General features: G+C 40.3%; 2 protein-coding genes across 7 annotated transcripts in view; one reads left to right on the forward strand and one right to left on the reverse strand.

Moving 5' to 3' along the window:
* Positions 1 to 13,685, reverse strand: part of Vezt (vezatin, adherens junctions transmembrane protein) — a 69,596-nt gene extending 55,911 nt beyond the window's left edge. For 5 of the 6 annotated variants that reach the window (XM_021647836.2, XM_021647837.2, XM_021647835.2 and 2 more), the window contains exon 1: positions 12,543 to 12,692. In XM_021647836.2, coding sequence (XP_021503511.1) covers positions 12,543 to 12,578 — 36 coding nt within the window. In that variant the 5' untranslated portion in view covers positions 12,579 to 12,692. Of the gene's footprint in view, positions 1 to 12,542; positions 12,693 to 13,661 lie in introns of those variants that run through there. The other variant, XM_060377934.1, reaches the window with a different exon arrangement.
* The window catches only part of Fgd6 (FYVE, RhoGEF and PH domain containing 6), a 114,428-nt gene continuing 111,357 nt past the window's right edge, over positions 12,954 to 16,024 (forward strand). The window contains exon 1 of the mRNA XM_021647833.2: positions 12,954 to 13,188. Within this exon, the coding sequence (XP_021503508.1) occupies positions 13,173 to 13,188 (16 nt within the window). The 5' untranslated portion in view covers positions 12,954 to 13,172. The remainder of the gene's footprint in view (positions 13,189 to 16,024) is intronic.

Below are 16,024 nucleotides of genomic sequence, written 5' to 3' on the forward strand. Positions count from 1 at the left end.
TTTAGAAGTTTCTACCATGCTAACAATACATATAAAAGATACTGATTTAAAAATAAAAAAATTAAGGAAAATGTACTGACAGTTAAAGGGACTTGATGGGAGAATGTTTGTCTGCAAGTCACAATTTATTTGTTGATTTAAAACATTGAAAAAAAAACCTTTTATCTTTGAACTAACTGATGAAACAGATGTAAAGTCATGGCATGGTGGTACAGGCCTACAGTTCCCAGCTAGTCAGGAGGCTGAGGTGGGAGAATCATCTGAGCTTCGGGTTCCACACCACATGAGGCAGCATTACGAGGCTCTCTCTTAAAATGTAGACCAGCCATAGGTCTAAGAGTGACTGTCACATAGAGAACGGAAACTCTTTTTTGGGAGGCTGTTAACGATGAAAACCTTTGCCTGCTCTGGCGCCCTTATTTGTGCCATGCTAACTTCAGAACGCATGAGATGAGCTCAGGGGCTGGCTGCACTACCAAACCATGCACTCATTTTCTAGATTTTTCAATGAGGACTTTACTTGAAGAGTCAAAACTTTTAAGTCAAAAATCAACACACTTACAATGGAAAAGAAATTGTTTCCTATAAAAAACAGTATCTATTCGCTCATCTTTAACCCAGTAAATGTTTGTATAGTACATAAAAGAGGTAAAATAAAATGCTCATTGCCTTTCTTTCTTAAAGCACTGAGAAATAATAGGCTAGTATCCTGCAACATTAAAATGATAAAACAGTAGGAAATATTTGTTGGAGCTTACACATTTTAGCACATCTTCTAAAATACCACTTATTCCAAAAGCCCCAAATGAGAGCATTTAATTGCTCCATAATATCACCAGAGACAAAGCCTAATGGCAGAATTTCAAAATACTAAAAGGGCCCATAAAATACAGTTCAACTAAACTACTCACAGACAGCATAGTTTTAAGTTCTCCAGTTTCCTCGGTGAAAATTTTACTGCCTGTTGTCTGTATCTTTCTGATGTAGGTTGGTTTCTGAGACGATTCCCACTTGTTTCTCCAGAGCTACAGTACAAAATGGCCACTGGACTAGAGGGCGTGTCTGTCATTACTAAGCATTTTTCTATCAGAAGCAGTGCTTTGAAAAAAAAAAACAAAAACCTGACCATCACTTAAGTGCTACTGTTACTCAGCAACAGGGGAAGGTAACGGGGAGAGTGAGGCTTGCAAATATCTTTAAAAAATGTTATTTAACAGTAGTGTACATTTAAAGTTTGTTTATAAACCAGTAGAGCACAGTAAGACACAGATTCACACATCTTCTTGGCTTCTAAACATTTTCACTGAAATGACTATCACCCAATTAATCTAATGTGAGGTGCTACGGACAAAAAGTCTGTAAAGGAATAATTTTCAGCCCTTTGTGCACAATAAAAATTCTTAAGACAATAGCATCTAAATAAAAAACAACATAAAAATCAAACAAACTCATCAAAAAGGAGAAAGCTGACTTTTGTAGCTATTAGATTGGCCAACTAAAAATAAAGATCAACAGTGAACTGTTCTTAACCAAGAAGAGAGACACTAGAGTCTTCCCTGGCCTTGATGCTGTCTAGCTTCCATAGTTTTAGAAATCTGGCTGATTAAGTGGCATATGCTTAGTGAGGCACTTCTATCATTTTTATCTGATCTTTCTTTATAAAAGGGCAGAAGGTCAAACATATTGGACATAAAGCTGTATGAGAAGAACATGCAAATATCATTAAAATGAAGTCTAGATGCTGAGATCATATCAACTTTATTTTCTCTTTCTTTGCTTACTCCAAATCTTAACACAAATACACACAACCAAAACAAACAAACAAACAAACAAACAAACAAAAAACTCACAAAGGAGATTGTGAGTTTATCTATTGTTTTGCTGAGGGTGGTGGTGACTGGTGGGTATGTGAGTGCTATGGTGTGCATGTGAGTCCAGAAGACATCCTTTGGGAGTCCATTCTTTCCTTCCATCATATAGAACCACACTCAGGTCATCAGACTTGACAGTGCCTTTACCTGATAAGTCACCTTGCCAGCCCTCTTTGAGGTTCTTACACCAACTCTGTGGTTCTTAAAGAGATAAAAGAAAACTTTCCTTCAAATGATTATTCCTTTTCTTAGAAAATCTGAGACACTGGGGATAGTGGTGCGTGCCTATAATCTCAGTACTTTTTTTCAGTGGAGGAGGCAGGAGGATCATGAGTTCTAAGTCCTTGGATATATATAGAAAGTGCTAGGATAGCCCTCATTAAACAAACAAACAAAACAATAAAGCAAAGTAAGATATGCTTATGGAGAAAGTCCATTTTCAACAAAGGTGTTAAATTACATGAAATTAAAGGTTGTAGATCAGCCAGGACGATTCCCCTAATAAAATATAGATGGCTATATTCTACCAGCTACAATGCATGGTTAAATACAGGATGTTTTCAAATATCTTATTTCAAATTAAAGGTAGTGGGTACTCTGGTTTGCTGATCTGTGGCAGGGTTAGCACATGGCGTCTCAGTGGGTACTGGAATCAACAGTCAGAAAGTACAGAGACAAGACACTTACTACACCACCTGTAGCTTAGACTTGTTTCTCCTAGATCCTTAAGGCAATATTTACTTCTGGGCATTTGGGGGAACACTTTGTACAAAACCAGAGAAAACTAGGACTAAATCAGGGGTTCCAACCTAAACACACATTGAACATGAGCAGATTCTCTAATTGATCTAAGTTTCCAAAAGTCCAATTTCTTTCCCTCAATCCACCAGATCACTTCAGATCTCTTAGAACAGAAGTAAGAAACACTCTATGCTAAAGAATCACCTGACATACAGTACGATCGTACTGTAACTGGGAGACAGGCCCTGGACAATTAAGTGATTCATTCAGACTCTCATCACTAATTAATGCAAGTCAGCCTCTTAATCCAGACTCTTCCAACAATGCTTTGTAAAGGATGACAAATTTTAAGGTAAAGAATAAAAGGTAAGGTAAAGTATGAATAATAAAAGGTAAGGTAAAGAATAAAATATTTAGTGCATAAAGCACCATGTCAGTCATTAAAATAATGTAGGCAAAGACAGAGTGGCGGCATATTCCTATAGTCTCACCAACTGAGAGAGGTGGATCTCTTGAACCCAGGAGTCTGAGCAAGCATGGGCAGCATAGCAAGAGCCGGTGTGAAAACAACCCCCAAAGTGAACACTATGCGCATCACAGCACCACACAAGGAGCTTACATATTAATAGATGCCATACAAATACAGAAGAGAGCCAGAGCGTGGCTGAGAGGGAAAGTGCTGGTGTAACTTTCATGGGGCTGTTGGTTTTCTTGGTAAGACCACAAACATAAAAAACTGCTTACTTTTTTCAAATGTCTAAAATTTAAAAATAAAGCAATAAATCTCTATTTGAGCCCAGTGGATATGTAATGAAGTAACACAATCATAGAAGCAAACAGGGTGAAGGTAGCCTTGCTCTCCAACATTAATTTTTTTATAATTCCTATCAACTATGTAATTTATTTGACATAACTGGCTGTAAGCTAAGCTGGTTTTAGTGGTCTGCCTTTTGTGACGCTGGGCTGTGACTTGAGTCCACTGATAATCTTTATTATAGTGGTAAAGGAGTAATGTTGCCATCCTTCTCAGCTACTACTTGTAACTAGATTTTTTTTAAATACTAGGGTTTTAGGACTTTGTTTTGTCTAACGTGAAACAAAAGACTCAACAAAACATTTGTTACATATAATTATTCCAGATAGCAAGCTCTATCAACAAAGCGGCAATGCCACCCATGTGTGTGTACATGAACTTCCTTCCATTAGTCATTACTCTAAGTAGGAAAGAATTCCAATAACATTTTGCACAATGCCCTTTGTTCTTTAAAGGATAAGAGTTTTTAAAAATATGAAGAAGATTTACTCACCAATTTCCAACATCAAATTCCTTTGTGTTTTTGGGATGGAGAGAAAAATAGGCTTCTGTTTTCTACACTAGGGTTTATGGCTGATGCAGATTCAAAACACACTGTTCTCATTTCAAAGGGGTTAAAAGATGATTTATTCTGGTGCTGGGGAGATGGCTCAGTGGGTAAAGCAGTATCACATAAGTCTGAGGATATGAGTTCAAATCCTGAGAATCCACATAAACCAGGCATAGCACCTCATGACTTTAATTTAAGAGATGGAGAGATGGAAGGAAGAGACAAGAGACTCCCAAAACTCACAGGCTAGCTAGCCTGGTTTCTACAGTACTGAACAAGGTAGAAGCTTAAGAAGCTATAAGCAATTTATCCTCTGTCCTGTGTTGCAGCATGATGCACACCTGCACTAATGCACATAAATGCTTGTACACCCATAAATACATACATACACATACATCCTTATAGACATGCACAGAAATACACACAAAAGAGGTAATTTATTGTGGAGCCAAATACAACTGGATGGTGGCAGAACACAGATCCAGGTTATGCCAAACACTATGTTTTAATACGGTAACAGTTTCAGGAAATTCTTATAATAACAGAATAACGGGTATTCTAAATCAAGGTACTTGTTCCAGAACTCTGCTACTGGCCTCAGATACTTTCTGATGACTTTCTCAGCCTTTGAGTTGGTGGAAGCTAGGAGTCTGTTTAAACATTCCAAACAGATCTACTTAATAATGACAAGGATGTAATGTCACACACAGAGGTGGACAATAAATGGTTACTTAAGAATGCCAAAGACAATCAATTGGTTTCCCATAGTAAGGGGAACAAGGACTATTTCTAACAGGAACTCAACGACTGGCTCTTTGACCTCCCCACCTCCCACGGGAGGCGCAGTCCTGTTAGACCACAAAGGGGGACTTTGCAGCCAGTCCTGAAAATACCTGACAAAAGGGAGTCATATGAAAGGGGAGGAGGTCCTCCCCTATCAGTGGACTTGGAAAGGGGCAGGGAGGAGATGAGGGAAGGAGGGAGGGATTGGGGAAGGAATGAGGGATTCAGCTGGGATACAGAATTAACAAAATGTAACTAATGAGAAAAATAAAATTAAAAAAAAAATGCCAAAGACAGCCCAAGGTAAATTTGGCTCCCAATCTTTAATATTATAGTTCTCTACAATCAGTCAGTTGGTCTTTTAGGATGTTTAGATTACTGTATCTTTTCTGGGGCCTCTGTTTCACACTGATACAGCAGTTAAGTTTGTATAAACACAGCTAATTAGCAAAACCTGAATACAATGGGCTGAGTGACAGTCAAATCAGAGCTGGCAAGGAAACATTGTGTCTAATAAGTGTTCTGCTCAGTAGAGTATAACTAGGGACTGTGCCGAACCTAGCTGAGCCAGACCTACCTGAGTCCCGAGTTAGCACTCCTGGTACAGTTGGGGTCTGAGGAATCCCATAAGCATGGGTAACTCACATATCCTTTGAGAGCTGCTTTCAAGTTTTTTTCCTTAGAGACCCTTCAACTATTGAACAGTTGAATATTCTGTAGAACATGGTCAGTGGTGGCTGAGTCAACACTGAACTATCTTTGTGGTGTTCTGTGAAAAGCCTTTCAACTTGTACACTATGTATTTAATATGGGTGCATAGCTAATCACTTTTGAATACATTGGTGGTGTAATGTCTTCTAGACCATCAGTGAAGCCTACAATTCAAAATTTGTATACTGTCTTTGTAAAAAAATCTTAGCTGACATTTTTATGGTATCCAAAGAGGTGACATTGTAACTGCAAAAAGCCCAAATGATCCAAAATCAAATATAAGAGTATTTATTTGGTTTGGAGGAAACAAAAGCCTACCTACTAGTCCATAAGACTTCCTTAAAAGTCATAGTTATATGCCAACAGGTGGTACTTTACAGCATCCTACAGATTCCAGATACTGTGGCCCTATAACATCTGGACTGATGAGAGATGAATCTTTGGTAAGGTTGGGCCTTTCTGCTATTTTGGATTTCTGTGTGACAGCCCAATGGCCACAGATTTTCTGAAGATTAGCAAGCATTTACTCCTTTGATTATTGTCTTCTGTTCAAATAAATTTGCTACTGCAGTTGAAACCATGAAGAAGTAACAGCTGTACCACTGAAGCTAAACTAACTGATCTTTTTTACATACAATGCTAATTTGTGCTTTTTCTATTTATATTCTAGAAATTAGTGTTTCTGCTTCTCGGAAAGATTGTTCAAAGACTTAGTTAATTGGTTTTGTTTGACAGGAAGTTATGACCTTCCACAGACCTAAAGGGCAAGGAAAAGAAGTTATTTCTAGAATCCAGCCAAAGTTCAAAGTTCAAGCAAAAAAACAAAAAAAAAAACCTATAGGAGTTGTGGATTTAGGTAGAAGAATGTAGCCAACTATTGTTTTGTAGTTTTTCTTAATAGCTGAATCCAGCTGGGATGGAGATGGTAAAGGAATAAAGGTCATATGGTCCAAAACAGTTAGGGTTAGAATTACAAGTCTGACAGACACACGGAGAAAAATAATTACCCATGATCCAAATCTTTTAAAGAAGAAATCAAGATGGTAATCACAGAACTGTGAGGCGAACTACCTTTCATAATTCATAAAATACAGCCAAAGCAGTACTCACAGGAAAATTTATAATCTTCAAGTTATTTTTAGAAGTCAAGAATTAATTATTGGTTTTCTTTGAATTTTCTCATGAATTTAACCCATGAAGCTGGGGGGGGGGGAACAAACTAAGAAAACATAAAGAATCTGTATAATTGAGTAAGGTAGTACAAGTTTTAAAAATGTGTAAAAACAAACACTAAAAAAACCCACAACTTAAAAAAAATTAAAATTGCCCGACTATGATGGCACATGACTTTAATTCCAGCACTCACTTTGGAGGCAGAGGCAGGAGGATCTCTGTGAGTTGAAGGCTAGCCTGGTCTACAGAGATCCAGGACAGCCAGGGCTCCACAGAGAAACCCTGTCAAAATAAAATAAATAAAAATTATAAACTACATGTTTAAATGATTAAACAAAACCAATAACTAAATCTTGGTTTATAATAACTAAATAACTAAATTGTCTATCTGCTAAGCTGAAACTAATCATAGACTATAAAAAGAAAAGGCATAAATAAACATTGTCTATAATAAATTCTAATTAGTTTTGTCTTATAAACGAGATTAAAAGCTAAGGAATTACTCCTAAAAAGAAAAGCTTGTTGGTCATGCAGCACTTGGGAGGGAAGCAGAGACAGGTAGATCTTTGTGAGTCTGAAGGCAGCCTGGGCTGACTGGCAAATTTTAGGCCAGCCAGAGCTTCACAGTGAGACCCTGTCTCAAAACAGACAGCTGGATGTGGTGATTGCACAAATGCAGCCTTGGCATGAGGCAGAGGCTGGATGAGTACCACCAGTCCAAAGCCAACCTGGGCTACATATTTAAACGCCATTCCAAAATAACAAAGGGGGAAATTGTATTAATCCTGATATAGGACAATTTGTTAGAAAATTCTAATAACATCTGCTGAATAAACTGCTTATAATGTGCCAGGTCCTAATCTAAGCAATTATTAGAGTCAGTCATTTAATATCCACCATTAGTCTCTGAAGTAGATTTTATTATTTCTACACACTATTGAGGAACTTGAAGCTGAGATAAGTGACTTGCTCAAAGTCACATTAACTAATGAAGAGCTGAAACAGCACCTCCTGCTTCAGAATCCACCTACTATAACATCTCTCAAAAAAAAAATTCAACATACAAACTAATAACAATAAATCAGACTAATAGAATATATTCACCCCTTCTAAGCAGATGACTATCTTTAAGGGTCAACTTAGCTATAGTTTCAAGGAAGGTTGTAAAATCAGTGTTAGAACACAACAAGAGACGGGAGGCTGACTGAGAATTGGATCAGCTGTACACAGCTGAACGTACAGATGGATATAGAGAATATGTTTAACATGTACCAAGTTCTTGGTTCCATATGAAACAACAAAAACAAAAGGTAAGAGATAAGCGCTTTGGGTTACAAGATTCTATATTACAAAGATGTCAGATTTCCCAAAACTATTCTATGGGTTTAATGTGATTTCAAACAAAATCTCACTAGGCTTGTTGAGAGCTGAAATTCACAGGCTCATCACTTTAGAAGTCATGTAGAACAGTGAGTCAGGAACAGCCAAAAGGCATAAGGAAAATCATATGACAAAAGGGGAAAGAAAGCAAAAACTTGCCCAGTGCTGAGAGCACATGATTGTAATCCACTTTGGAGACTGAGGCAGGAGGATCACCAGTTTTTGAGGAAAACCTGGCTTACACAGTGAGACTTTGCTTTCCAAAACTTAAAAAAAAAAAAAAAAAAAAGGTGGGGATGTGAAATGTGGTGGTGCCAGCATTCAGGAAACAAGGCACCACCTCTAGGAGTCTGAGGCAGACTGGTCTATATAGTGAGTTCCAGGCCAGCCAGGGCTACTCAGTCAGGCCTGTCTCAATAAAAGACAATGGCACTTTGACTTACAACAAAGACAATATATTTTATTGGGGGGAAGGATGATGCCAGGCCAACCAGATATCCATGTGGGGGGAAATGGTAGATAAATTACAGAAGGTCAAATAAAGCTTTTCGAGAAAACATCTTTTTGAGTATTTCGAGCGTTAACCATAAAAGAAGAAAAGAGTAAGTGGATTTTAATGATTTTAGGAGATTGTGTTCTTTGAAATAAACTGTTAAGAATGCAGAAGCTGTTAATGAGATGGCTCATGGGCAAAGGTACTCACTGAATTTGATTCCAAGGGACTACACAGTGGAAGTGTGTAGTCCACACTTGCAAATTGTCTTTTCACCTCCATGTGTGTACATGTACACACATAGAAATGTAATATAAATTTATTGTTACAAATGTGCAGAAGCCACATACATACACCCTAAGGGGTGCAGGGTAGATAGACAAATAAGGACTTGTAGCCTATGTATGCAGTTTCTTTAATAGTAAGAGGGAACCAATGGAAAGACTCACAGTGGTCATTAAACACGTCAGGAAACAACTTAAGTTCCAGACCAGAGATAATGAAATGCTAATCACACTGAGATATTAATATACATCTGAAAGAGTGCTGTAAGAGTCTCTAAAGCTCTTTCAAACTCCAAGAACCCACCTACCCTGATTCTCATCAGGTTGAGAATCTCATTTGCTATTCTTAATGACTCTCATCTCTGTATTTCTCTTGTGCTAAAGCTGAAGGAGCTAATGGAGAAAGACCCAAATGCTTGGTATGGTGGGTTGAAAGAAAATGGCATCCATAGGCCCAAAAGGAGTGGCATTATTATGGGGTTGTGGCCCTGGAGGAGGTGTGGCTTTGTTGGAGATGGTGAGCTACTAGTGAGTGGGCTTCAATGTCTCAGAAGCTCAAGCCTGTTCACTTCCTGCTGCCTAAGGACCAAGATGCAGAACTCTCAGCTCCTTTTCTAGCACCACGCACGTCTGCCTGAGCATCGCCATGCTTCCCACCATGAGAATCATGGACTAAAGTAAACCTCTGAAACTGTAGGCCAGCCTCAATTAAATGTTTCCTCCATAAGAAAAAAAAAAGCGCTGGTTAGGACATGGCACAACAAGACCTCTTACACACTGCTGACAGTTTTGATGGAATGATGTCTGACAATATGTATGTAAAGCAAATATATATCTTTTCTATAATCCAGTATTTTCACTTTTAAGTATACATCCAACCAAAAAAAAAATGCTTAGCAATGCTACACAATGAAAGGTTCTCAATAAATTAATTTCAAAGCAGAAACTACCTAATGTATGCCGTCAGAAGACCTGATTAAAAAAAGCCGTATAGTCACATGAAAATACTGTATCAAAATAAAATGCACAGGTAAGCATATAAATGAATCTCCAAAGCCAGAAGGAAAAAAAGAAAGAAAAAGGAAAAGAAGACAGACACAGTAAGAGCATGTAAATGAAACTTCACAGTGTGTAAACAGTAAGAGAGGATGGAACTAATATAGATTACTTATTACAGTTCTGAAGAGTGGTTTTTCCTTGGATGTGGGGACTAGTAACTGAAGAACAGCAGGAAGGAGGCATTCATGTTAGTGCTGTCCCATTTATTATTTGAACATCCATCAATGTGTATACTCTCAGTCCGTGGACATTTCTTAAAGTACACTATCTTGACTATGTGACAGTGATCAAACAGTTAGGCAGAAAGCAGGAAAAGTAAGTCTACAGATATGATAATGGCAAAGTAACAGATGAATAATTCATGCAGGGGCAGCAGAGGTGTTAAGAGCACTGATTGCTCTTCCAGAGGTCTAAGGTTCACTTACCAACACCCACATATTGGCTCACAACCGTCTGTAACTCTCATTGTAGGGAATCCCACACCCTCTTCTAGTGTCCAAGAGCTCTAAGCACACATGTAATGCATAGACACACATGCAAAGTATGCAAAAGACATACACAGGCAATATTTCCCCACACAAAGAAATGTGCTTCGGAATAAAACAAAACAAACAAACAAAAAAGAATTCATGGAAACCAACTTTTAAGAGGCTAGGCTGAGGGTGTAGCCAAGCATGCCAAAGCCCTGGGTTCAATCCCTACCACCAAATCATAAATAAATAAATGTATCTTAAATGGCTAATAAATCTATAAATGTAAATCTAATCACCATAATGTTATTATCGTGAGGCACGATGGGATATACCTCTATTCCCAGGTACTCAGGAGGCTAAGATGGGCGAGTCAGTTCAAGACCAGTTTGGATCACATACAAAGACCCTTTTTGTCTCAAGCAAACAAACAAAAACCAAAAAACAAATAAGGAGGGAGACCAGATTAATGACAAATTTAAATTCAAGTAAAAGTATGGTCAAAAACTTTGTGGTATATCTTTCATGTTAAAAAAAAATCACACAGTTATACATTTGAACAGAAAAACTTCCAAGAACATTTTTTGTTTTATTTTTTATAACAAGATATATCGTGCTAGATATGCTTTTGATACAGGGTCTCTCAGACCTCACACTAGTCTCCAACTCACTAAGTAGCTGATAACTCTGACGTTCTTGTGAGCTTCCTCCCATCCCTTTTGAGTGCTGGAGTCACAACATTTGTATACCACCCTGTCAGGTTCATCTGGTGCTGGCTACTGAACCATGGAACTTGTGCATGAAAGGCAAGCACTCTACCAACCGAACTACATTCCCAGCCCAATACAAGCCAGAAAACCAAAAAGACATTTATTATGTCCATAAATCAAAGAAAGCATGGTTAAAAAAAATTCAGTCGTCTATTTTGTCTCCCCTTTATCTAGTAGCCCTTCCCTCAATTTCTTATTAGACATGACAGTCCAAGTTATTATTTCATTTATTTCTGATTTCCAAAACGTATGCCTTTGTCCTCTCCATTGAACTCATACCTAGACCCTTCTTTACAGCAAAATAATCATATTTCCCACTTGAATGCAATAGGTACATCATGTCGTTTTACATGGTAACCCTCCCTACTCCAGCCTCTAAAACTGCTCATTAAGTACTGTCACCCGACCCCAATCCTTGGCATACACAAAATCCTTTTCCTGTCGTGCATTGTCTCTCATCCATCTTTTTAATTTCATTGATAGCTGAAGATCTATTTAGAGCATCATTTTCTGGGTGTAGTTTATAAAGTGCTAAGAACAGACAATGGTTTCCAAATTAACCTTCCATTGACTGTACATATCTCAACACTGTACATTCTGTACCGTATCTCACTCTCTCATTGTACAGCATTGGGAATTTCTTTTCTTTTTCTTGTCTTAATTTCCTAAAATCTAGTTGGCTTGAGGGGAAGTGAGGCATCCATATTCAATACATACATAAACACCTGTCTGATGGGAAAAAATGGAATTAAAAACACTAGACTTTATTTATTTTTTAAATTCAAGATGGCAGAGACATCTTAAAATAGTCCTACACAAAAGCTTTCCCATCCAGACCAGAGCTTCCATTCATAACTGGCTACACCTAGCGCAACAGCAAGGACAAAAGAATGGAACCTAGGTGCTGAGACTCCAGACCCCTCTCCATTGACCACAGGTCTCACACTCAAGAGACCTTAAACCCAGATAGAAAACTGGCACCTGCTGCCTGCATTAAAGGCCACGCCTTTATGATGATTACGATGATGATGACCCGAGACACTTCTGGATAACATACCCGCAAAAATCAAGGATAAAAGGGAGGAGGCTAAGGAGTATACAGTGTAACCAGCACGTTTCGGCCCCGCCCCAGCGAGGTGCAGTCCGGGGCGGTGCAGCCATGGGGTAAGGATTGAACAGTGCTCCCGCCCAGGGCCGGTCAACTGCGCCAGGTCTGGGAATGCTGGGCGAGCTTGGAGCAGAAGCCAGCCATACCAGGACCCCATTGGCTATACCTGTCAGTCGTCTGCAGCCAGTAGGCCCCGAAATAGCGGAGACTGGGTGACCCAGGCCCGCAGGCGCGCGTCACCCGATCGCTTCCCTCTGAATCGCTTTGCCTCCTCGCTTTTCCCTTAGCCCTTCTGGAACAAAGACGGTCCACGCTGCCCGCCATTTTCTCCTCACCTCAAAAACCACCTCTTCGTCAAACTCCGGTGTCATCCTTCTCCGCCATACCACCCGCCTCAGCACGATGGGAAATGAAGGCAGGAGGGCAGTCAGCACCCAGGCTTCAGCTCCTGCCCACCTCAGGGGGCACTGAAAACTACAACTACCGGCATGCTTCGCGACTCACACCCCTTTCCCATCTGCTCATTGGAGCAGAGGGTGAGCGTGTAGGCTGAAGGGGCGGGAGCAGGATGACGTTCCCGAGCTCCTATTGGAGAGAGCTACGGCTTTTGTCTGCCTTTTACATCCCCCGACTACCAGGGGGCGCCCGGAGCGCGGATTTTTCTCCGTGGTTGAGGAGGGGAGCGCGTCCGCGACGCCCCGGGGAGCTCCTGCCGTGCGCGCGCCTGGCGGCCGTCCCGGAGCGCGGCAGAGCGGCGCTCGTGCACGTCCTCCGGTCGCCTGCAGCGAGCGCTCGGGAGAGCCGGACGGTCGCGGGAGCCGGCGTCCGTCCTTTGTGAGGCGCTCAGGCTGTCGGGCCGAAATGTGGCCGCGGCGGGGACTTGCGTCTCCGGCTCAGACTCTGGGGAGCGTGGACTGACCTGACCGGGAGCCATGGACTGAGGACGTGAGCTGCGCGGGGCAGTCATGACTTCTGCCGCGGGTGAGTGGTCGCCCGCGCCGGGCTGGGAAGTTGCTCCCCGGGTGGCCGGCGAGGGGCCGGTCGCTCGCGCCTGAGGTGGGAGCTCCCGGGACGCCCCGGTGAAGCGGCGCCGCGGACCTGGCTCGGGTGGAGCGGCTCCGGCGCTGTCGCCTGCGCGCGGGGTGCGGAGCGTGCGGTCCGGCGCCGAGGACTCCGAGAGTCCCAGCCCGGACGGCTTTCCGGCGAGGGGACCCCTCCTCAGCCCGAGTCGCCCTGAAACCTAGAATTTACCGACTGAAACTCTTCGCACGGGAGAGGAGGCTTAAACAGAGCTGTTCTCGCCCTGGTGTTTCATTACCTGAGTGTGCGCCGCAGAGCAGAACAAGCAGCACCCCTCCCAAAGGAAACACAGCCCCCCCCTTTTGTTTGTTTTTTGTTTGGGTTTGGTTTTTTTGCTCATCTTCGTCTTTTTCTCCCCGCCCTCCTGCTCTTACCTGGATAGCCATAAATAAAGTCTCACTTTCTGTCTGCCTCCTTTCCAATCAGCCAAATGACAAAGCCTTTGCCTACCTTTGTGTGTATTTAAGCATTTCTGGTCGTTGTATTGCGAAACATCCTTAAGGAGCAGTTTTTATTTTTCCCAAACTGAAGTGTTCAAGTGACGTTAGTTGAACACTTTACAAGCAGAATTTAATAAGGTATGAAATATTTTTTAAAACATCTTTATCCACATTTGCAGAACCTTTGATGAGAGATTTTGTAGTAAAAGAGTTTAAAGCTAAACCTCAGTTACGTCTAGAATAAGCACAAGTATGAGATTAAATTCTCTTTGCTTTCTTTGGCATTTGTTTAAAATTCCTGCAACTTGAAACTGTCAAAGAGCGCACACACGAAATGTTCTGATTTATATTTCTAAAGCCTTGGAGGAGTCACACTGCTAGGCGTAATCAGATTACATGAAACAAGCAAGAAATTAGTAGCAATAAGAAAGCAAGAGGCTGATGTAGACCCTTTTCTCTTTGATGTTATGTATATTCGTTCACGTGATCATCGTGCGCTGTTAGAACCACAAACGTTTCTCTTAATTTTGGGATGCATTCCATTTACCCAACGGATTGTTTTCAGCCCAAATTTCTGTGCCTCACCATTATTCAACTTTTTAAAATTACTAAATATAACTAATTTTAAATAAAAATCTAAAAATTAATTAAAATTTCCAGGATTCACTCTGGAAGTTTATGATTGTTTCATTCTAGAACAGGGCTAGCTATTTTTATACTTATCAACTTTACAATTAAGGAAATCCACAGCATTTTTGTGGTATTTAGAAGAGACACTTCCTGTGTCTGAGTTAGTTTTTTTTTTTTTTTTTAACCATGGCTTGCTGAGAAAAATTAACCACTTTTTTGCCCACCAATCCAATAAGATTTATTGTAAATTTTTCTTATGTCTAGGGGATATGGAAGAGGACTGAGGTTTTTCTTTCCACCCCATTTTGATAAATTTATATATACATCGTTCTCTCGAGCCATGAGGGTGGGGTCATAACAATGACATTTATTAAAGCTTTGGAGAAAGTTACTCATGGAACAGAATACCATTCCAGTGTATTTGGGAAGGTTGACCTAATTAAGATTAGGGCGATGTTGTACAAGATTTAAGAAGAAGAGCTTGCTTTGTTTTTGTTTGTTTGTTTCTGCATCTGTTGAAGAGTGGGCATATAAAGAGATTTTGGAAGTATCTTGGGTAGTACATAAAAAAGAAAGATAATTAAAAGTCTGTTTATCTATCATATTGTGTATTTACATTTCACTCTTTCATTAATGCCTGTGCTCTGTGCTTTGGGGCTGGTGGGATAGCCAAGAGAGTGAGTGTATGCATGAGCCAAGGCCACCTGTGTGTAACAGATGACGTATCTGTTTATAACAGTAAAATGGTCCTGATACTTCACTTTTCTACCTTAGATTTCCCCTGGAGCCAAACAGCTGTGTAAATAAAAGATTTGCTGCATTGCTCTAAAGAAGCATTTGGGTCTGATTGTTAATGCAGTGTCAGGAGCCAGAGGTGCAGGATTCATTTCCAAACATTGTATACTGGTTTCAAGGTTTGACATTGGGATAGATCATAATGTAATGCCTTAGTATTGTTTTGAGCCATGCTTCTTTTAAACTAGAGCCATTAAAAATAATGAGGAGCAATGAGATGGCTCAGTGGGTTAGGCTCTTGCTGATGGTGGTTAGCCTGATGACCTGAGTTTGGTCACTGGGACTCACACAATGAATGGATGTGTTATCTAGCATGTGTATGATATGGAATACCCACCTACCCCTCACACAAATAACAGATAATTTAAAAATATTTATGGAGCTGATATGGTATTGCACCCCTGTAATTCCAGCATTAGAGAGGGTGAGCCAGGAAGACTGGAGTTTCAGGGATTTCCAGAGCTGCATTGCAAAGCCTGTGTCCAAAAACTGAAACTAAAGAAATAATAGTGAAGAAATATTTTGTATGTTGCTGTACCAGTGACTTGGCACACACTTGTTCCTATTAGTCATTAAGGAATTACACAATAATTCTATTGAAGTTTATTCCACTCCCTTTTCAAAACATCACTTTTCAAAAGATTTATTTTTAAAATATGTGTGTATGTTTGTGTGTGCTGGGTAGAGGCTTGTGCATGTGTGAACATGGTGCCAGCAGGGTTCAAAGAAGTTTGCTGGATCCAATAGAATTGGAATTGCAAACAGTTGTAGAACCCTCCCCAGCTCTGTCCAATCCCCAGTCCCTACCCTGGCCATGTGGGTGCTGGTACCTGAACTCAGGTCTTCTATAAGAAGAGTATGTACTTTATTCT

Source organism: Meriones unguiculatus, chromosome 2 (assembly GCF_030254825.1).
Source record: "Meriones unguiculatus strain TT.TT164.6M chromosome 2, Bangor_MerUng_6.1, whole genome shotgun sequence".
Lineage (NCBI taxonomy): Eukaryota > Metazoa > Chordata > Mammalia > Rodentia > Muridae > Meriones > Meriones unguiculatus.